Raw genomic sequence first — 14,327 nt, forward strand, 5'->3', positions numbered from 1 at the left:
CTCCAATGTTTTTTTTTAACTTTCACATATCACATGATACATCTCAAATTAATCTTTGCGGATTTATGAGACAGGACTCAAGATACACTTTTTTTGTTTGTAAGGATGCTCATTGCTCCAGTGCCATTTGGTGGAAGGACTGACTCTTCCTTGTGGATCTGCAGGTGGCACCTTGATCTTAAGTGACCATGTGCACGAGGATCTGCTTCCAGACTCTGTTCAGTTACACGGTCTGTTAGTGCAGGCAGCCCAATGCCACCCTGTCGCGATTACTGTAGATTTATAGTAAGTCTTGAAATATGGGTAGAAGTCCTCGAACTTTGTTTTTCTTGATCAAGGTTTTCTGGCTTTTCTTAAATCATTTATATTTCCAAATAAATTTCGGAATCAGTTTGTCAATTCCTTCTACCTCAGCCCTCAAGGAAAATCCCTGCATAGATTTTGACTAGGATTACACTGAATCCACAGATTGGAAAATCTATAGTTTGGGAAGAAAACAATCTCTATACCACTGAGTTTTCTAATTCGCAAACATGGTTTTATACACACACACACACACACACACGTTAGGACATTAATTTCTCTGTTTAATTTTATAATGTGTTTAGGGTCTTCAATATATTTTATTATATTTTTTCTGGATATTTGCTGTTATTGTAGGTTGTATTTTAAAATCCCATTTCATGGTTGTATGCATACAAACACAATGGAATTCTGTATATTGACTTGGCAAAACTCACATAATTATGAACTTTCTGCATGAGTTTTAAATTTTTCTATGCACATAATCAGGTCATCAGTATTTGCTTCTTTCTGACCTTAAGCCTCTTATTTCTTTTTTCTGTACTAAACAGAAACATTATTTAAACTAAACAGACCAGCCAATACTGAGGAGTTGTGATAGTGGACATCTCATTCTGATTTCCAGGGACACTTTCATTTAAGTGTGCTAACAATTTCATTATGAAAGATATTAACTTCAGGATTTTTGTAGATAAACTTGTCAAATTAAGGAAGTTTCTTTCTTTTTCCAGTTTGTTAAAAAAACAAGGTATTTCACAGGTATTGAATTTCATCAATGTTTTGCATCTATTGGAATTATTATATGGTTTTCTTCTTCTGTAAATGTAATAAAATCTACCAATTGACTTTTTTCAAAAATTTTTCATTATGGAAAAATACATATAAAATTTACCATCTTAACCATTTTAAGGGTACAGTTCAATAGTATTAAGAATATGTTTGTTGTTGTGCAATCATCACCCCCATGCGTCTCCAGGAGTCTTCTGTCTTCCCAAACTGAAACTGTGTCCCCATTAAATACTCACTCCCGTTCTCCCTCCCCGAGACCACAGTAACCACCATCTACCTTCTGTCTCTATGATTCTGGCTTCTCTAAGTACTTCAAACAAGTGAAATCACACCATATTTGTATTTTTTGACTGGCTTATTTCACTTATAATGTCCTCAAGATTCATTCATATTGTAGCAGAAATCAGAACTTCGTTAAACCAATTTTGAGTTCCTGGAACTTAAGTTGAATATAAAGAAATAAAACTGCTTTTATTCACAGATGACATATCCTTCCCATATGTAGGAAATCCTAAGGAATACACACACACACACACACACACACATACACACACACACACACACACACACAGTACAAACTACTAGAAATAATAAATGGGTTCAGCAAAGTCATAGTTACAAGACCAATATAAAAAAATCGATTGTATTTTTATATTCTGCCAATAAAAAAATTCTAGAACAAAATTAAGAAAACAGTTCCATTCATAAGAGTATCAAAAAGAATAAAATACATAGGCATGCATTTAACAAAAGAAATGCACAATTTGAAAACCACAAAACATTGTTGACATCCATGTTAAAAAACCTAAACAAGAGGAGAAACAAATTTGTGGAAATTAACAGATTCCTTTTTTTTAATGTTTATTTTTGTGAGAGTCAGAGAGAGTGCACAGGCATGCATGAGCAGGGAAGGGGCAGAGAGAGAGGTGCACAGAGGAGCTCTGACAGCAGACAGCCCGACATGGGGCTTGATCTCACAAATCATGAGATCATGACTTGAGCCAAAGTCAGACACTTAACCAACTGAGCACCCAGGAGCTCCTTAACACATTCTTAACCAATGGGTAGAAATCACAAGGAAATTAGAAAATACTTAGAGGGGCACGTGGGTGGCTTAGTTGGTTAAGCATCTGACTCTTTGATTTCAGCTCAGGTCATGATGTCAAGATTCACGGGATGAAGCCCTGCATCGGGCTCTACACTGATAGTGTGGAGCCTGCTTGGGACTCTCTCTCTCTCCCTCTCTCTCTCTCTGCCCCTCCACAGCTAGTGTCCTCTCTCTCCCTCTCTCTCAAAATTAATAAACATTTTTTTAGAAGAGAGAAACTAGACAAAGAAACTAGACCCAAAGCTAGCATAATGAAGTAATCAATAAAGATTAGAGCAGAATTAACGAAAAAAGAGAAAATTAGACTAAAAGTTGACTCTTTGAAAAGATCAACAAAATGGACAAACTTTTAGCTCGATGGACTTAGAAAAGAAAGAATACACAAATTGCTAAAATAAAAAAATGATATTGGGGACATTACTACTGATTTTACAGGAATAAAAAAGATTATAAGGGAGTACTATGAAGAGTTGTACACCAACGAATGGAATAATCTAGATGAAATGGGAAAATCCCCAAGAAATACAAAACCTACCAAGATTCAATCATGAAGAAACAGAAAACATGAATAGATTTATAACTACTAAGGGGACTGAATCAGTAATCAAAAATCTCCCAACAAAGAAAAGCCCAGGACCTGATGGCTTTGCTGGTGAATTCTATCAAACATTTAGAGAAGCCCCATACCATCCCTTCTCAAATTTTCCCTAAAAACTGAAGAGGAGGGAACACTTTCTAAATCATTCCATGAGGGAGGCCACCAGCACTGCCTTGATACCAAAGCCAGACAAAGACACTATAAGAAAAGTACACACCAATACCCCTTATGAGCACTGATGCAAAAACACTTTAACAAAATGCTAGCAAACCAAACTTGGCAGCATATTAAAAGATTATACACCACGACCAAGTGGGATTTATTCCTGGAACGTAAGGATGGTTCGACATGTGAAAACTGATTGAGTTAATATATCAACTTAACAGGAGAAGGGGAGGGGCACCTGAGTGGCTTACTTGGTTGAGCGCCTGACTCTTGAATTCGGCTCAGGTCATGATCCCAGGGTTGTGGGACTGAGCCCCACACTGGGCTCTGTGCTGAGTGTAGAGCCTGCTTAAGATTCTCTTGCTCTCTCTCCTCCTCTACCCCACCCTGCTTGTACACTCTCTCTCTAAAAATAAAATAAAATAAAATAAAATAAAATAAAATAAAATAAAATAAAATAAAGTAAAGTAAAATGAAATAAAATAAAATAATTAAAAAACAGGTGAAGGGAAAAAACCTACATGATCATGTTGATGCAGAAAAAATATTTGACAAAATTTAACAACCTTTCCTAATAAAAACACTCAACAAACTAGGAATAGAAGGAAACTACCTCAATGTAGTAAAGGCTGTGTATGAAAACGTCAGCAATCATTATCCTCAGTGGTGACAGACTGGAATCTTTCCTTTAAGACTGAGAATAGGACAAGAATGCCTACTTTCAACATTCAACACACTGATGGAAGTGTTAGCAAGAGCAGTCAGGCAAGGAAAAGAAATAAATGGCATTCAAACAGGACAAGGAGAAGTAAAATGACCTGTTTGTAGATGATATGATTGTATATGCAGAAAATCCTAAAAAGTCCACCACAAAAAAACCCTGTTACAGCTAATAAATGAAATGCAAAGTAGTAAGATACAACGTCAACAGCAACAACGCAATCAGCTGTGTATCTATACACTAGCAAGGAACAATCTGGAAAGGAAAAAAAGGAAACTACGTAAACAATTCCACTTATAACCACATCAAGAAGAATAACACACAGTGTGTAGGAACCAACCAAGGAAGTGAAAGGCACAACGAAAACAAAAAATTGCTGGAAGACTTGAAAGAAGACAGAAATAAATGGAAACACATCCATGTTTATGGATTAAAAGATTTAATTTTGTTTAAGGTGTTAACAGTTTCCAAAATGATCTACAAATTCCATACAATATCAAAATACCAGTGGTATTTTTCACAGAAATAAAAAAAAAAACCCATCCTAAAATTCAAACAGAATCTCAAGGGACCCAAATAGCCAAAAATAATCTTGAAACAGAAGAGCAAATGTGGGTGACACACACTTTTTGATATCAAAACTTACTACAAAGCTACAGGAATCAAGATAGTGTGTTACTAGCATAAAGACAGACATAAGACCAATGAAATAGAACAGAGAGCCCAGTGACAGGGGAGCCAAGACTATTCAACGGGGAAGGGACAGACTCTTCAACGATGGTGCTGGGAAAACTGGATATCCAGGTGCAAAAGAATGAATTTGGGCCCTTACCTAAAACCATATGAAAAAATTAATTCAAAATGGATCAAAGACCTAAATGTAAGATTAAAAAAAACTATGAAAGTCTTAGAAAAAAACGCAGGGCAAAATCTTCAAAACATTGAATTTCACAGTGATTTCTCTGACATCATTTGACAGCAGTTTCTATGACAGCAAAGCACAGGCGACGACGAGAGAAAAAACAGACAAATTGGACCTCATGAAAAGTTTTAAATGTGTGCATTAAAGATATGATCAACAGAATAAAAAGGCAACCCATGAAATGAAAGTGTTTGCAAGTCATGTATCTGATAGGGGCTATTAGATGCATCTCTGTATGTCCATAACAGAGAACTCAACAACTAAACAAACTGATTCACAAATGGGCAAAGGGCTTGAACAGACACTTCTCCAAAGAAGACCTACAAATGGCCAATAAGAGGGGTACCCGGGTGGCTCAGTCTGTTGAGCGTCCGACTTCGGCTCAGGTCATGATCTCGTGGTTTGTGAGTTCGAGCCCCGCATTGGGCTCTGTGCTGACAGCTCGGAGTCTGGAGCCTGCTTCAGATTCTGTGTCTCCCTCTCTCTCTGCCCCTCCCCCTCTCTCGGTCTCTCAAAATAAGTAACTAAACATAAAAAAAATTAGTCAGTGGGGGTGCCTGCGTGGTTCAGCCCGGGGAGTGTCTGACTTTGGCTCAGGTCATGATCTGACGGTTCGTGGGTTCAAGCCCCGCGTCGGGCTCTGTGCTGATGGCTTGGAGCCTGGAGCTGCTTTGGATTCTGTGTCTCCCTCTCTCTCTGCCCCTCCTCTGCTCATGCTCTGTCTCTCTCTGTCTCTCCAAAACAAATAAGCGTTTAAAAAACAACAATCATGGGGCTTTCCATTCCTTTCTGCGATTATGTGATTCTCTCTGAGATGATTTCTTTCAGGGTGACAAAATTCCTTTAATATTTGTTACAGTCATGTTCTGCTGCTGAAGAACCCTCCGGTTTTAGTTTGTCTTCATTTTCAAAGGTCCTTCCGCTGGTGTAGAGTTGTAGCGGCAGCTCCCCACTCCCCCACCCCCGCCCCTCCCCCCAGCACTCTGGAGATGATATTCCATCGTCTTTGAGCGTTCATGGTTTCTGTTGAAAATTAGCTGTCGCCCTCAGTCTTACCACCGCTGCTCTGAAACACTGATTTTATCCCCTCAAGCTGCCTTTTAAGATGTCTTTTGTTTCTTTTTTCTTTTTTTAGAAGTCTGACTTTACGGTGCCTCAATGTGGTTTTCTTTGTATGTCCTCTGCCTAGAGTTTTCAGAGTTTTTCAATCTGTGTGTTGGGGTCTTTTATCAATTTGGAAAAGTTCTCAGCCATTATCTTCAACTGTTCCTTCTGTAACGAGGAAAAGGTCCGACCACAGGAAGACAAAACAGTCCTGAGTTGGATGTAGTGAATAATCACACAGCTAAAAGCAGAAATGCAAGAACATCAAACGTATGTGGAGATTTTAATTCTGTTCTCTCAGTAACTCAGAGAACAAGCAGGCAACATTATCAGCGAAGATACAGATTTTAGAAACTTGACTCAATTGACTTTTCAGAACACACTACTAGTCCTCAAGTCTGCATGAGAGGTTTGCTAAAACACAACACATGCTGGGCCAAAAGCAAGTTTCAACAAAACTCATGTTTCTCCTTCTTCTAAGTGATGGGCCCGAGGCCACACTTCAATAGAACTAGGGTTTGAATTCAGGCCTACTGCCCCGGAAACCCATGTCCATTTAATTATGCTAATGGCCTCTCATGTTTATTGTTTATCAGTGGTGGATGTCTGTATATAGAAAACAGAACATTGATCTTTATCCCTTACCATACACAAAACTTAATTTAAGATTAATTAATCGTAAAAGGCTAAAAGTGAAAGAAAAAACACTAAAGCATCTAGAAGAACTCAGAGGAGAACATTTTCATGACATTGGATAAGTAAAGGTTTCTTAAACAGGACTCTTAAAAGCCCTACCATAATAGAAAAACTCAAAACACTGGGCTTCATAAAAAAAAAAAAAAAAAAAAAAAATCATTGAGAGGTAAAAAGACAAGGCACACACTAAGAGGGGGTATTCTTTTTTTATATAGTATAGTTAATCAATCTTTATTTTATTTATTTATCTTTTTTTTTTTTTAATTTTTTTTCAACGTTTTTTATTTATTTTTGGGACAGAGAGAGACAGAGCATGAACGGGGGAGGGGCAGAGAGAGAGGGAGACACAGAATCGGAAACAGGCTCCAGGCTCCGAGCCATCAGCCCAGAGCCTGACGCGGGGCTCGAACTCACAGACCGCGAGATCGTGACCTGGCTGAAGTCGGACGCTTAACCGACTGCGCCACCCAGGCGCCCCTATTTATTTATCTTAATGTTTAGTTTTGAGAGAGAGAGAGAGAGACAAAACATGACATGAGTCGGGGTGGGGCAGAGACAGAAGGAGACACAGACTCCAAAGCAGGCTCCAGACTGAGCTGTCAGCACAGAGCCCGACGCAGGGCTTGAACCCATGAACTGTGAGATCATGACCTGAGCCGAAGTCAGATGCTCAACTGACTGAGACACCCAGGCACCCTGGGAGAGTATTCTTTATTTTATTTTGTTTTTTTTTTATTTTTTTAAATATGAAATTTATTGTCAAATTGGTTTCCCATACAACACCCAGTGCTCATCCCAAAAGGTGCCCTCCTCAATACCCATCACCCACCCTCCCCTCCTTCCCACCCCCCAACAATCCCTGAAAGGGTATTCTTAATGCACATATCCAACAAAGGACTCAATGAGGAATGCTTAGAGTACTCTTAGAAATCCATTTAAAGATGTGACGACCACTCTTGAGGCCAGGAAAATGGAAGCAAAAATAAACTACTGGGACCACATCAAATAAAAAGCTCCTGCACAGTGAAGGAAACCACCAAAAAAACTAAAAGGCAACCTTTGGAATGGGAGAAGGTATTTGCAAGTGACATATCCAATAAAGGATCCATATCCAAAATATATAAAGAAATTATACAACTCAACACCCAAAAAAACAAATAATCCAATTTAAAAATGGGCAGAAGACATGAACAGACATTTCCCCATAGAAGACACCCAGATGGCCAACAGACACATGAAAAGATGCTCCACATCACTCATCAGGGCGGAAATACAAACCAAAACCATGATGGGATACCACCTCACACCTGTCAGAATAGCTACAAGAAGTAACAGGTGTTGGTGAGGATGTGGAGAAAGGGGAACCACCTTGCACTGCCGGCGGGAACGTAACCTGGCGAAGCCACTCTGGAAAACAGTGTGGAGGTTCCTCCGAAAGTTAAAAATGGTAATTGCACTACTGAGTATTTACCCAAGGAATACAAAAACACTAATGCGAAAGGATACGTGCATCCCTATGTTTACTGCAGCATTTTCTACAATAGCCAAATTATGGAAACAGCCCAAGTGTTCATTGACAGATGAGTGGATAAAGAAGATGCTGTATGTATACATATACACGGTGGAATACTACTCAGTGATGAAAAAGAATGAAATCTCACCATTTGCGATAACATGGATGGAGCTAGAGAGTATAATGCTAAGCAAAATAAGTCAGAAAAAGACAAATACCACGTGATTTCACTCAACAAACAAAACAAATGAGCAAAGGGGAAAAAATGAGGGAAACAAACCAAGAAACAGACTCAACTACAGAGAAGACACCGATGGTCACCGGAGAGGAGGCGGGGGATGGGAGAAACAGGTGATCAGGATTAAGGGGTGCACCTGTTGGGCTGAGCGCTGGGTGACGGATAGAAGCGTTGAGTCACCAGATTGCCCACCTGAACTAATATCACACTGTATGCCAACTATACTGGACTTTAAAAAGGACACAGAGAACATTTTAAAAAGACTGCCAAGCTAATAGGAAAGTGACAGTGATAATACAAACATTAACAACGACAAGAAAATAATCAATAAAAATTGTTTAATTAATACGATTTAAAAAGACACAACCAACCTGATTTTCAAATACATGAGAGACGCGGACAAGCACCTCCCAAAAGAAGATACTCAAATGACTGACAAGCATCTGAAGCGATATCCAACCGCCCGGTCGTCAGAGGAGTGCAAGCGAAGAACAAGAAGAGAGAACTGAAAAGACTCGTGGTGACAAGGCTGCCTGCCACGTGCAGGAAGCGTAGCCCACGTTCAATGCTGCTGGCATCTGGATACGTGGAACCACTCTGGAAAATGTTCAAACACCGGGGGTAACCCAGCTGCTCACCCACGTCAGGAGGGAAAGTTCTGTGCCCTGTGGATACCAGAAAACTCGGCTGCGCGCACAGTGTGGATGAACCCCACAGATTCCGTGTCAAGCGAAAGTCACAAAGCAGAGAGCACAGCCTGCGTGAGTCCGTGACCGTGAAATCCCGCAACAAAACTGGTTACGGCGGTAGCAGTCGGGAGCGACCTCTGTGGGGTCTCCGCCTGGGAAGGTGCCTAGGGGGCCTGATGGGGGCTGCAAATGGTTTTCATCCCGAGCTGGGTGGTGGTCTCGCCGGGTGGGTACACGTGCAGAAGTACATCCGGCTGGACAGACAGCAGCACACGCAGCTGTACTCGATCCAAAGGAAAAGAAGATACTCGACTGATCCAAAAGAAGTAAAGAAGGAAGGAAAGAACAACAGTGTCCCTGGGGTGGTGGGGGCGGGGGGCTCTGGGCAGACCCTCCTCACAGTCCTGCTCCTGCTGCAGGGGCGCCTGGGTCACCTCTGCCCCAGCTCCTCTGTTGGCCGCTGTTCAGGGGGTCCTGGGTCTCCGCCCGTCCCCCGGGAAGGACTCGGCCTTCCCTTCGGGAGACGGGGAGGAGAGCCAAGCTCGGCCTCTGGATTCCCATGTGGCAGGGAGCCCTGAAGGCCGTGGAGAGTCAGCTGGGCTGGGCCGAGGAAGCATTCTGCTCTGTCCAGAGCCCACTCGTGGGGTTCAAATGAGGTAAAAGACAAGAACCGTGTGGAAGATGCTTTAGGCGACGTTACCCAAAGGAGCCCCCGAGGGAGTGTCATCCTTTTATGAGCCAACAGGGACTTGGTGGGATCTGCGTACCCCAGCACCCTGACAGGAGCCCCAACCCCGGACAGGCGCTCCAGGTGTCCCAGGGCGGGACTTCCCTGGACAGCTCCTGAAGCCCCCGCCCCCCCAGACACCCCCGCCCCCCCGTGTAGGTGAGCCTTGCTGCCCAGCGCTTCTTACTGAACGGGGGACACGGGGCGCGTCTTACTCAACGAGGGAGTAGTATTGCTGCGTCAGGTCCTTCCACTCGTCCTCCGTGAGGTCCTGGGTGGCGTCCTTGGAGACGTCGATGTCCTCGTGCTCCAGCTGACCCAGGTAGGCCTGGCACACCTTGCATGCGGTGTCCACGAGCTCCCCCGAGAGGCCCATGGGCTTGGATTCCGCATTCTCGGGAACTGAAACCCAAACACAGGCTCGTGGAGGGGGGACCACCTGGGGCACCGGACACAGGCCGCCCCAGCCCGGCCAACCTGGGCACCACGCCTGCGTCTGGCCTTCCCGCTGCTCTGCCCTCCGGCCACACTCAGCACCCACGAACGCGACACTACTTCCTGACTTGCTACAAAAGCCCGGCTTTCCTGAGCCCGCGCTGGTGGGCCGGTAAGTACTTGGTGAGCAGTCCTGCCTGACGCCCACGAGCCACTGTGAGCTTACCCACTCTTACCCAGCATCTCACTCTCCTGGAACCCCAGAGTCAAGCTGGACCCCTGGGTCTCAGGAAGCATGGGGAGCTCCCCCGGCAAGGCGAAAGCGACCCTCGAGAGGCCGAGCTCCCACGCGAGGCAGCCCGGGCCTGGGCCCCCCCACCCCCAAGCCACTGAGGGAGAGGGAGCTCACAGCCAGCATCTGTCTGCGCGCACTTATGGGGAAGGAGCCTGAAGAAAGGTAAACCCAGGGACCAGGAGGCTTGTTGGGATGAAAACAACTCCACAAACTGGGGCAGGGTGGGCATGGGGGTCAGGCCCTGCATGGGCCGAGGCCTCACAGACCCCGGCAGTGCTGGGCCCGGGAGAAAGAGCTGCATTCACACGGCTGTTGTAGACATTACAATGTGCGTTTTTAACCTGTATTGTGGTGAAATTCACAGAACATAAAAATAACCATTTTCAAGGGGAAAACTGCACTTCTGTTTTCTGATCAGGCACACAAGGGACCTGGAAGTTGTCAACCTGGCCTGACAACAAGTAAAAAGAATCAACAACTCTTCTTTGCTGCTTCAGAGCTGAGGTCGCCGGACAAACCATCGTCCCCGAAATTTGCAGAGACAGTCAGGTGGATATAGCGAACCGCACCTCACCAGGTCAGAACCCCCCAGCCGCCAACACCCGGACAGGAAACCTGAACTGTAATTGATGAAGGCTCCGTGTGGACAGATCTGAGGGTTAAAAGTTCCAGGACAGTCTGGCTCAGGGGGCCCCCATGCTTTCGTCAGTCTTACCTCTGGCAACTTGACCTGGTTTTCACAGTGAGTATGGGAGAAAAATCCCCTCCTGCTTCTGGCAAGGAAAGGGAAAAGGGACCATCTTGCAAATTGCCAGAGCATTCTGTTCTTCAGGAGGCCCGCCCTCAGGAGAAAGAGTTGCCCAGAGCCTGACCTGCTGGGAGAAGGCAAAGACCCAACTCCAGCCCCCGCTAGCCCTCTGTCCCGCCAAAGGGGGTAAAAACTGAGAAGCACAGTGACGTTCATAGTCCGGGGGCACAGGTTCACTAAAGACTGAGACCTAATCATGAGATTATAGAACACTCTTTCAGACAAAATTTTTTAAAAAAATTGAGGAAATTTTTTTTGCCAGTAGACCTGCCAAGAAATGTCAAGTTTTTCAAAGAGAAGGAAAATAACATAGGTCGGTTCCACAAGAAAGGAAGAGTGTTAGGAAAGGAATGAATGAAGGTAAAGTACAAACTTTTACTTTTCTTATTCTTGATATTTTATTTTTCTTATTCTTATTTTTAATAAGAATATTTTTATTATTCTTGGGGTGCCTGGGTGGCTCAGTCACTTAAGCGTCAGACTCGATTTCGGCTCAGGTCATGATCCCATGCTCATGGGACAGATCCCCGCATCAGGCTCTGCACTGAAGGTGAGGAGCCTGCTTCAGATTCTGTGTCTCCCCATCTCTCTGCTCCTCCCCTGCTCGCTCTCTGTCTCTCTCCCTCAAAATAAGTACATTTTTTTAAAAAAGAGAAGACATCATTATAGATCTCATGGACATTGAAAAGATAGTAAAGAAATACGATGAACTCTCTGCACACAAATTTGATAATCTAGATGAAATGGACCAATTTATTGAAAGACACGACCTGTCAAAATTCACACAAAAAGAAATAGATCATCTGAAGAGACCTATATCTATTAAATAAACTGAATCAGCAATTAATAACCTTCTAAAACAGAAAGCACCAGGTCCAAATGGGTTCACTGGTGAATTCTACCATTTAAAGAAGAAATTATAGCAATTTTCCACAATCTCAGTAGATAGAAACAGGGAATACTTCCTTCCTTGTTCTATGAAGCCAGCATTACCCTATCACCAAAACCAGAGAAAGACATGAGAAAAGAAAACTAAAGACTAAAATCTCTCATGAATAATAATACAGAAATCCTCACTAAAATATTAGCAAGTCAAATCCACAATGTATAAAAAGAATTATACACCATAATCAAATCTTATTTGATAATCAAATAAGATTTATCTTAGGTATGCAAAACTGGTTCAACATTTGAAAATCAATTAATGTAATCTATTATACATCAAAAGGCTAAAGAAGAAAAATTACGTGATCGTATCGATACAGAAAAACATTTGACAAAATTCAACTCACATTCATGATAGAAGCTCTCAGCAAGCTAGGAATAGAGAGGAACTTCCTCAACTTGATAAAGAATATATACAAAAACCCCCTATAGCTAACATTATACTTAATGGTGAGATATGAGAAATTTACACTCTAAAATCAAGTGCAAGGCAGGGACCTCCTCCCTCTCACCACTGTTTTTCCAACATCATACTGGAAATCCTAGCTAATGCAATGAGACAAGAAAATAAGAGGCACACAAATTGAGCAGGAAATAAAACTGTCTTTATTCATAGATAACATGATTATCTATGTAGAAAATCTGAAAGAATTGACAAAAAACTCCTAGAACTAATAAGTGATTAATCACTTTCCCACATACCAGAAATGAATTATTGGAATTTGAAATTAAAAACACAACACCATTTACATTAGCACCCAAAAACTTAAATATATATATAAATAAATAAATCTAACAAAATACGTTCAAGATCTATATGAGGAAAACTACAAAACTCTGATAAATGAAATCAAAGAAGAATGAAATTAATAGTGAGATATCCCATGTTCACGAATAGGAAAGATTTATTGTCAAGATGTCAGTTCTTGGGGTGCCTGGGTGGCTTGGTTAGTTGAGCATCAGACTTTTGATTTCAGTTCAGGTCATAATCTCACAGTTTGTGGGATCAGACCCCGCGTCGGGCTCCATGCTGACAGCATAAAGCCTGCTTGGCATTCTCTCTCTCTCCCCTCTCTCTGCCCCTCCTCCCCTTGTACTGTCTTTGTCTCTCTCAAAATAAATAAACTTAAAAAAAAAAGATGTCAGTTCTTCCCTACTCAGCCTATAAATTCAATGCAATCCCAATCAAAATCCCACAAGGCAGCTTATGGATACTGACAAGTTGATTCTAAAATTTACATGGAGAGGCAAAGGATACAGAATAGCCAACCCAATATTGAAGGAGAAGGATAAATTGGAGAATTGATACTATTCAACTTCAAGTCTTACCACAAGTCTATGTAATCGAGATAGTGTGGTACTGGTGAAATAACTGACAAATAGATCCCTGGACCCGAATAAAGAGCCCAGAAACAGACCCACAAAAATATGGTCAACTGATCCATGACAAAGGCGCAAAGGCTATACAACAGAAAAAAAGTGGTCTTTTCAACAAATCATGCTGAAACAGGTGCAAAAAAATGCACACAAAAAAGAATTTAGATACAGATTTTACACCCTTCATAGAAATTAACTCAAAATGGATCATACACCCAAGTGTGAAACACGAAAGTACAGAACTCCTAGAAGACAGCATGGGAAACCACCAAGATGAACCTGGGTGCAGTGATAAGTTTTTAGACACATTCCCAAAGGCACAGTCTATGAAAGAAATACTTGATAAGCTGGACTCGATACTGTCAGGAGGATGAGAAGATAAGTCATGGACTTGGAGAAAATATTTGCAAAAGACACATCTGGTAAAGGGCTGTTATCCGAAATACACACACACACACACACACACACACACACACACACACACACACACATCACACACACAAAACCCCTCTTAAACCTCAACCATAAACATTTTCAAATGGTAGGGAAGCTGAACAGATTTCTCATCAAAGACTATATTTACAGATGGCAAGAAGTATATTAAAAGATACACAGGGCGCCTGGGTGGCTCAGTCGGTTGAGAGTCTGACTCTTGATTTCAGCTCAGGTCATGATCCCAGGGTCGTGGGCTAGAGCCCCACATCAGGCTCCACACGGAGCATGGAGCCTGCTTAAGATTCTCTCTCTCTCCCTCTGCCCATCTTTCCTGCTTTCTCTAAGAAATAAAAAACTTTAAAAAAAAAATTCTCTCTCTCTCTCTCTCCCTCTGTCCCTCTCCCCAATTCACACACTCTCTCTCTAAAAACATATAAATAAATAAGTAAACAAATGAAT

General features: G+C 42.2%; 1 protein-coding gene across 9 annotated transcripts in view; it reads right to left on the bottom strand.

The window, feature by feature from the left end:
• Nucleotides 1–14,327, bottom strand: part of TTLL8 (tubulin tyrosine ligase like 8) — a 66,984-nt gene that overhangs the window by 33,895 nt on the left and 18,762 nt on the right. For all 9 annotated transcript variants that reach the window (XM_042948165.1, XM_042948167.1, XM_042948164.1 and 6 more), the window contains one exon: nt 9,789–9,975. In XM_042948165.1, the coding sequence (XP_042804099.1) occupies nt 9,789–9,975 (187 nt within the window). The remainder of the gene's footprint in view (nt 1–9,788; nt 9,976–14,327) is intronic.

The sequence above is a fragment of the Panthera leo genome, chromosome B4 (assembly GCF_018350215.1).
Source record: "Panthera leo isolate Ple1 chromosome B4, P.leo_Ple1_pat1.1, whole genome shotgun sequence".
Taxonomy (NCBI): Eukaryota; Metazoa; Chordata; class Mammalia; order Carnivora; family Felidae; genus Panthera; species Panthera leo.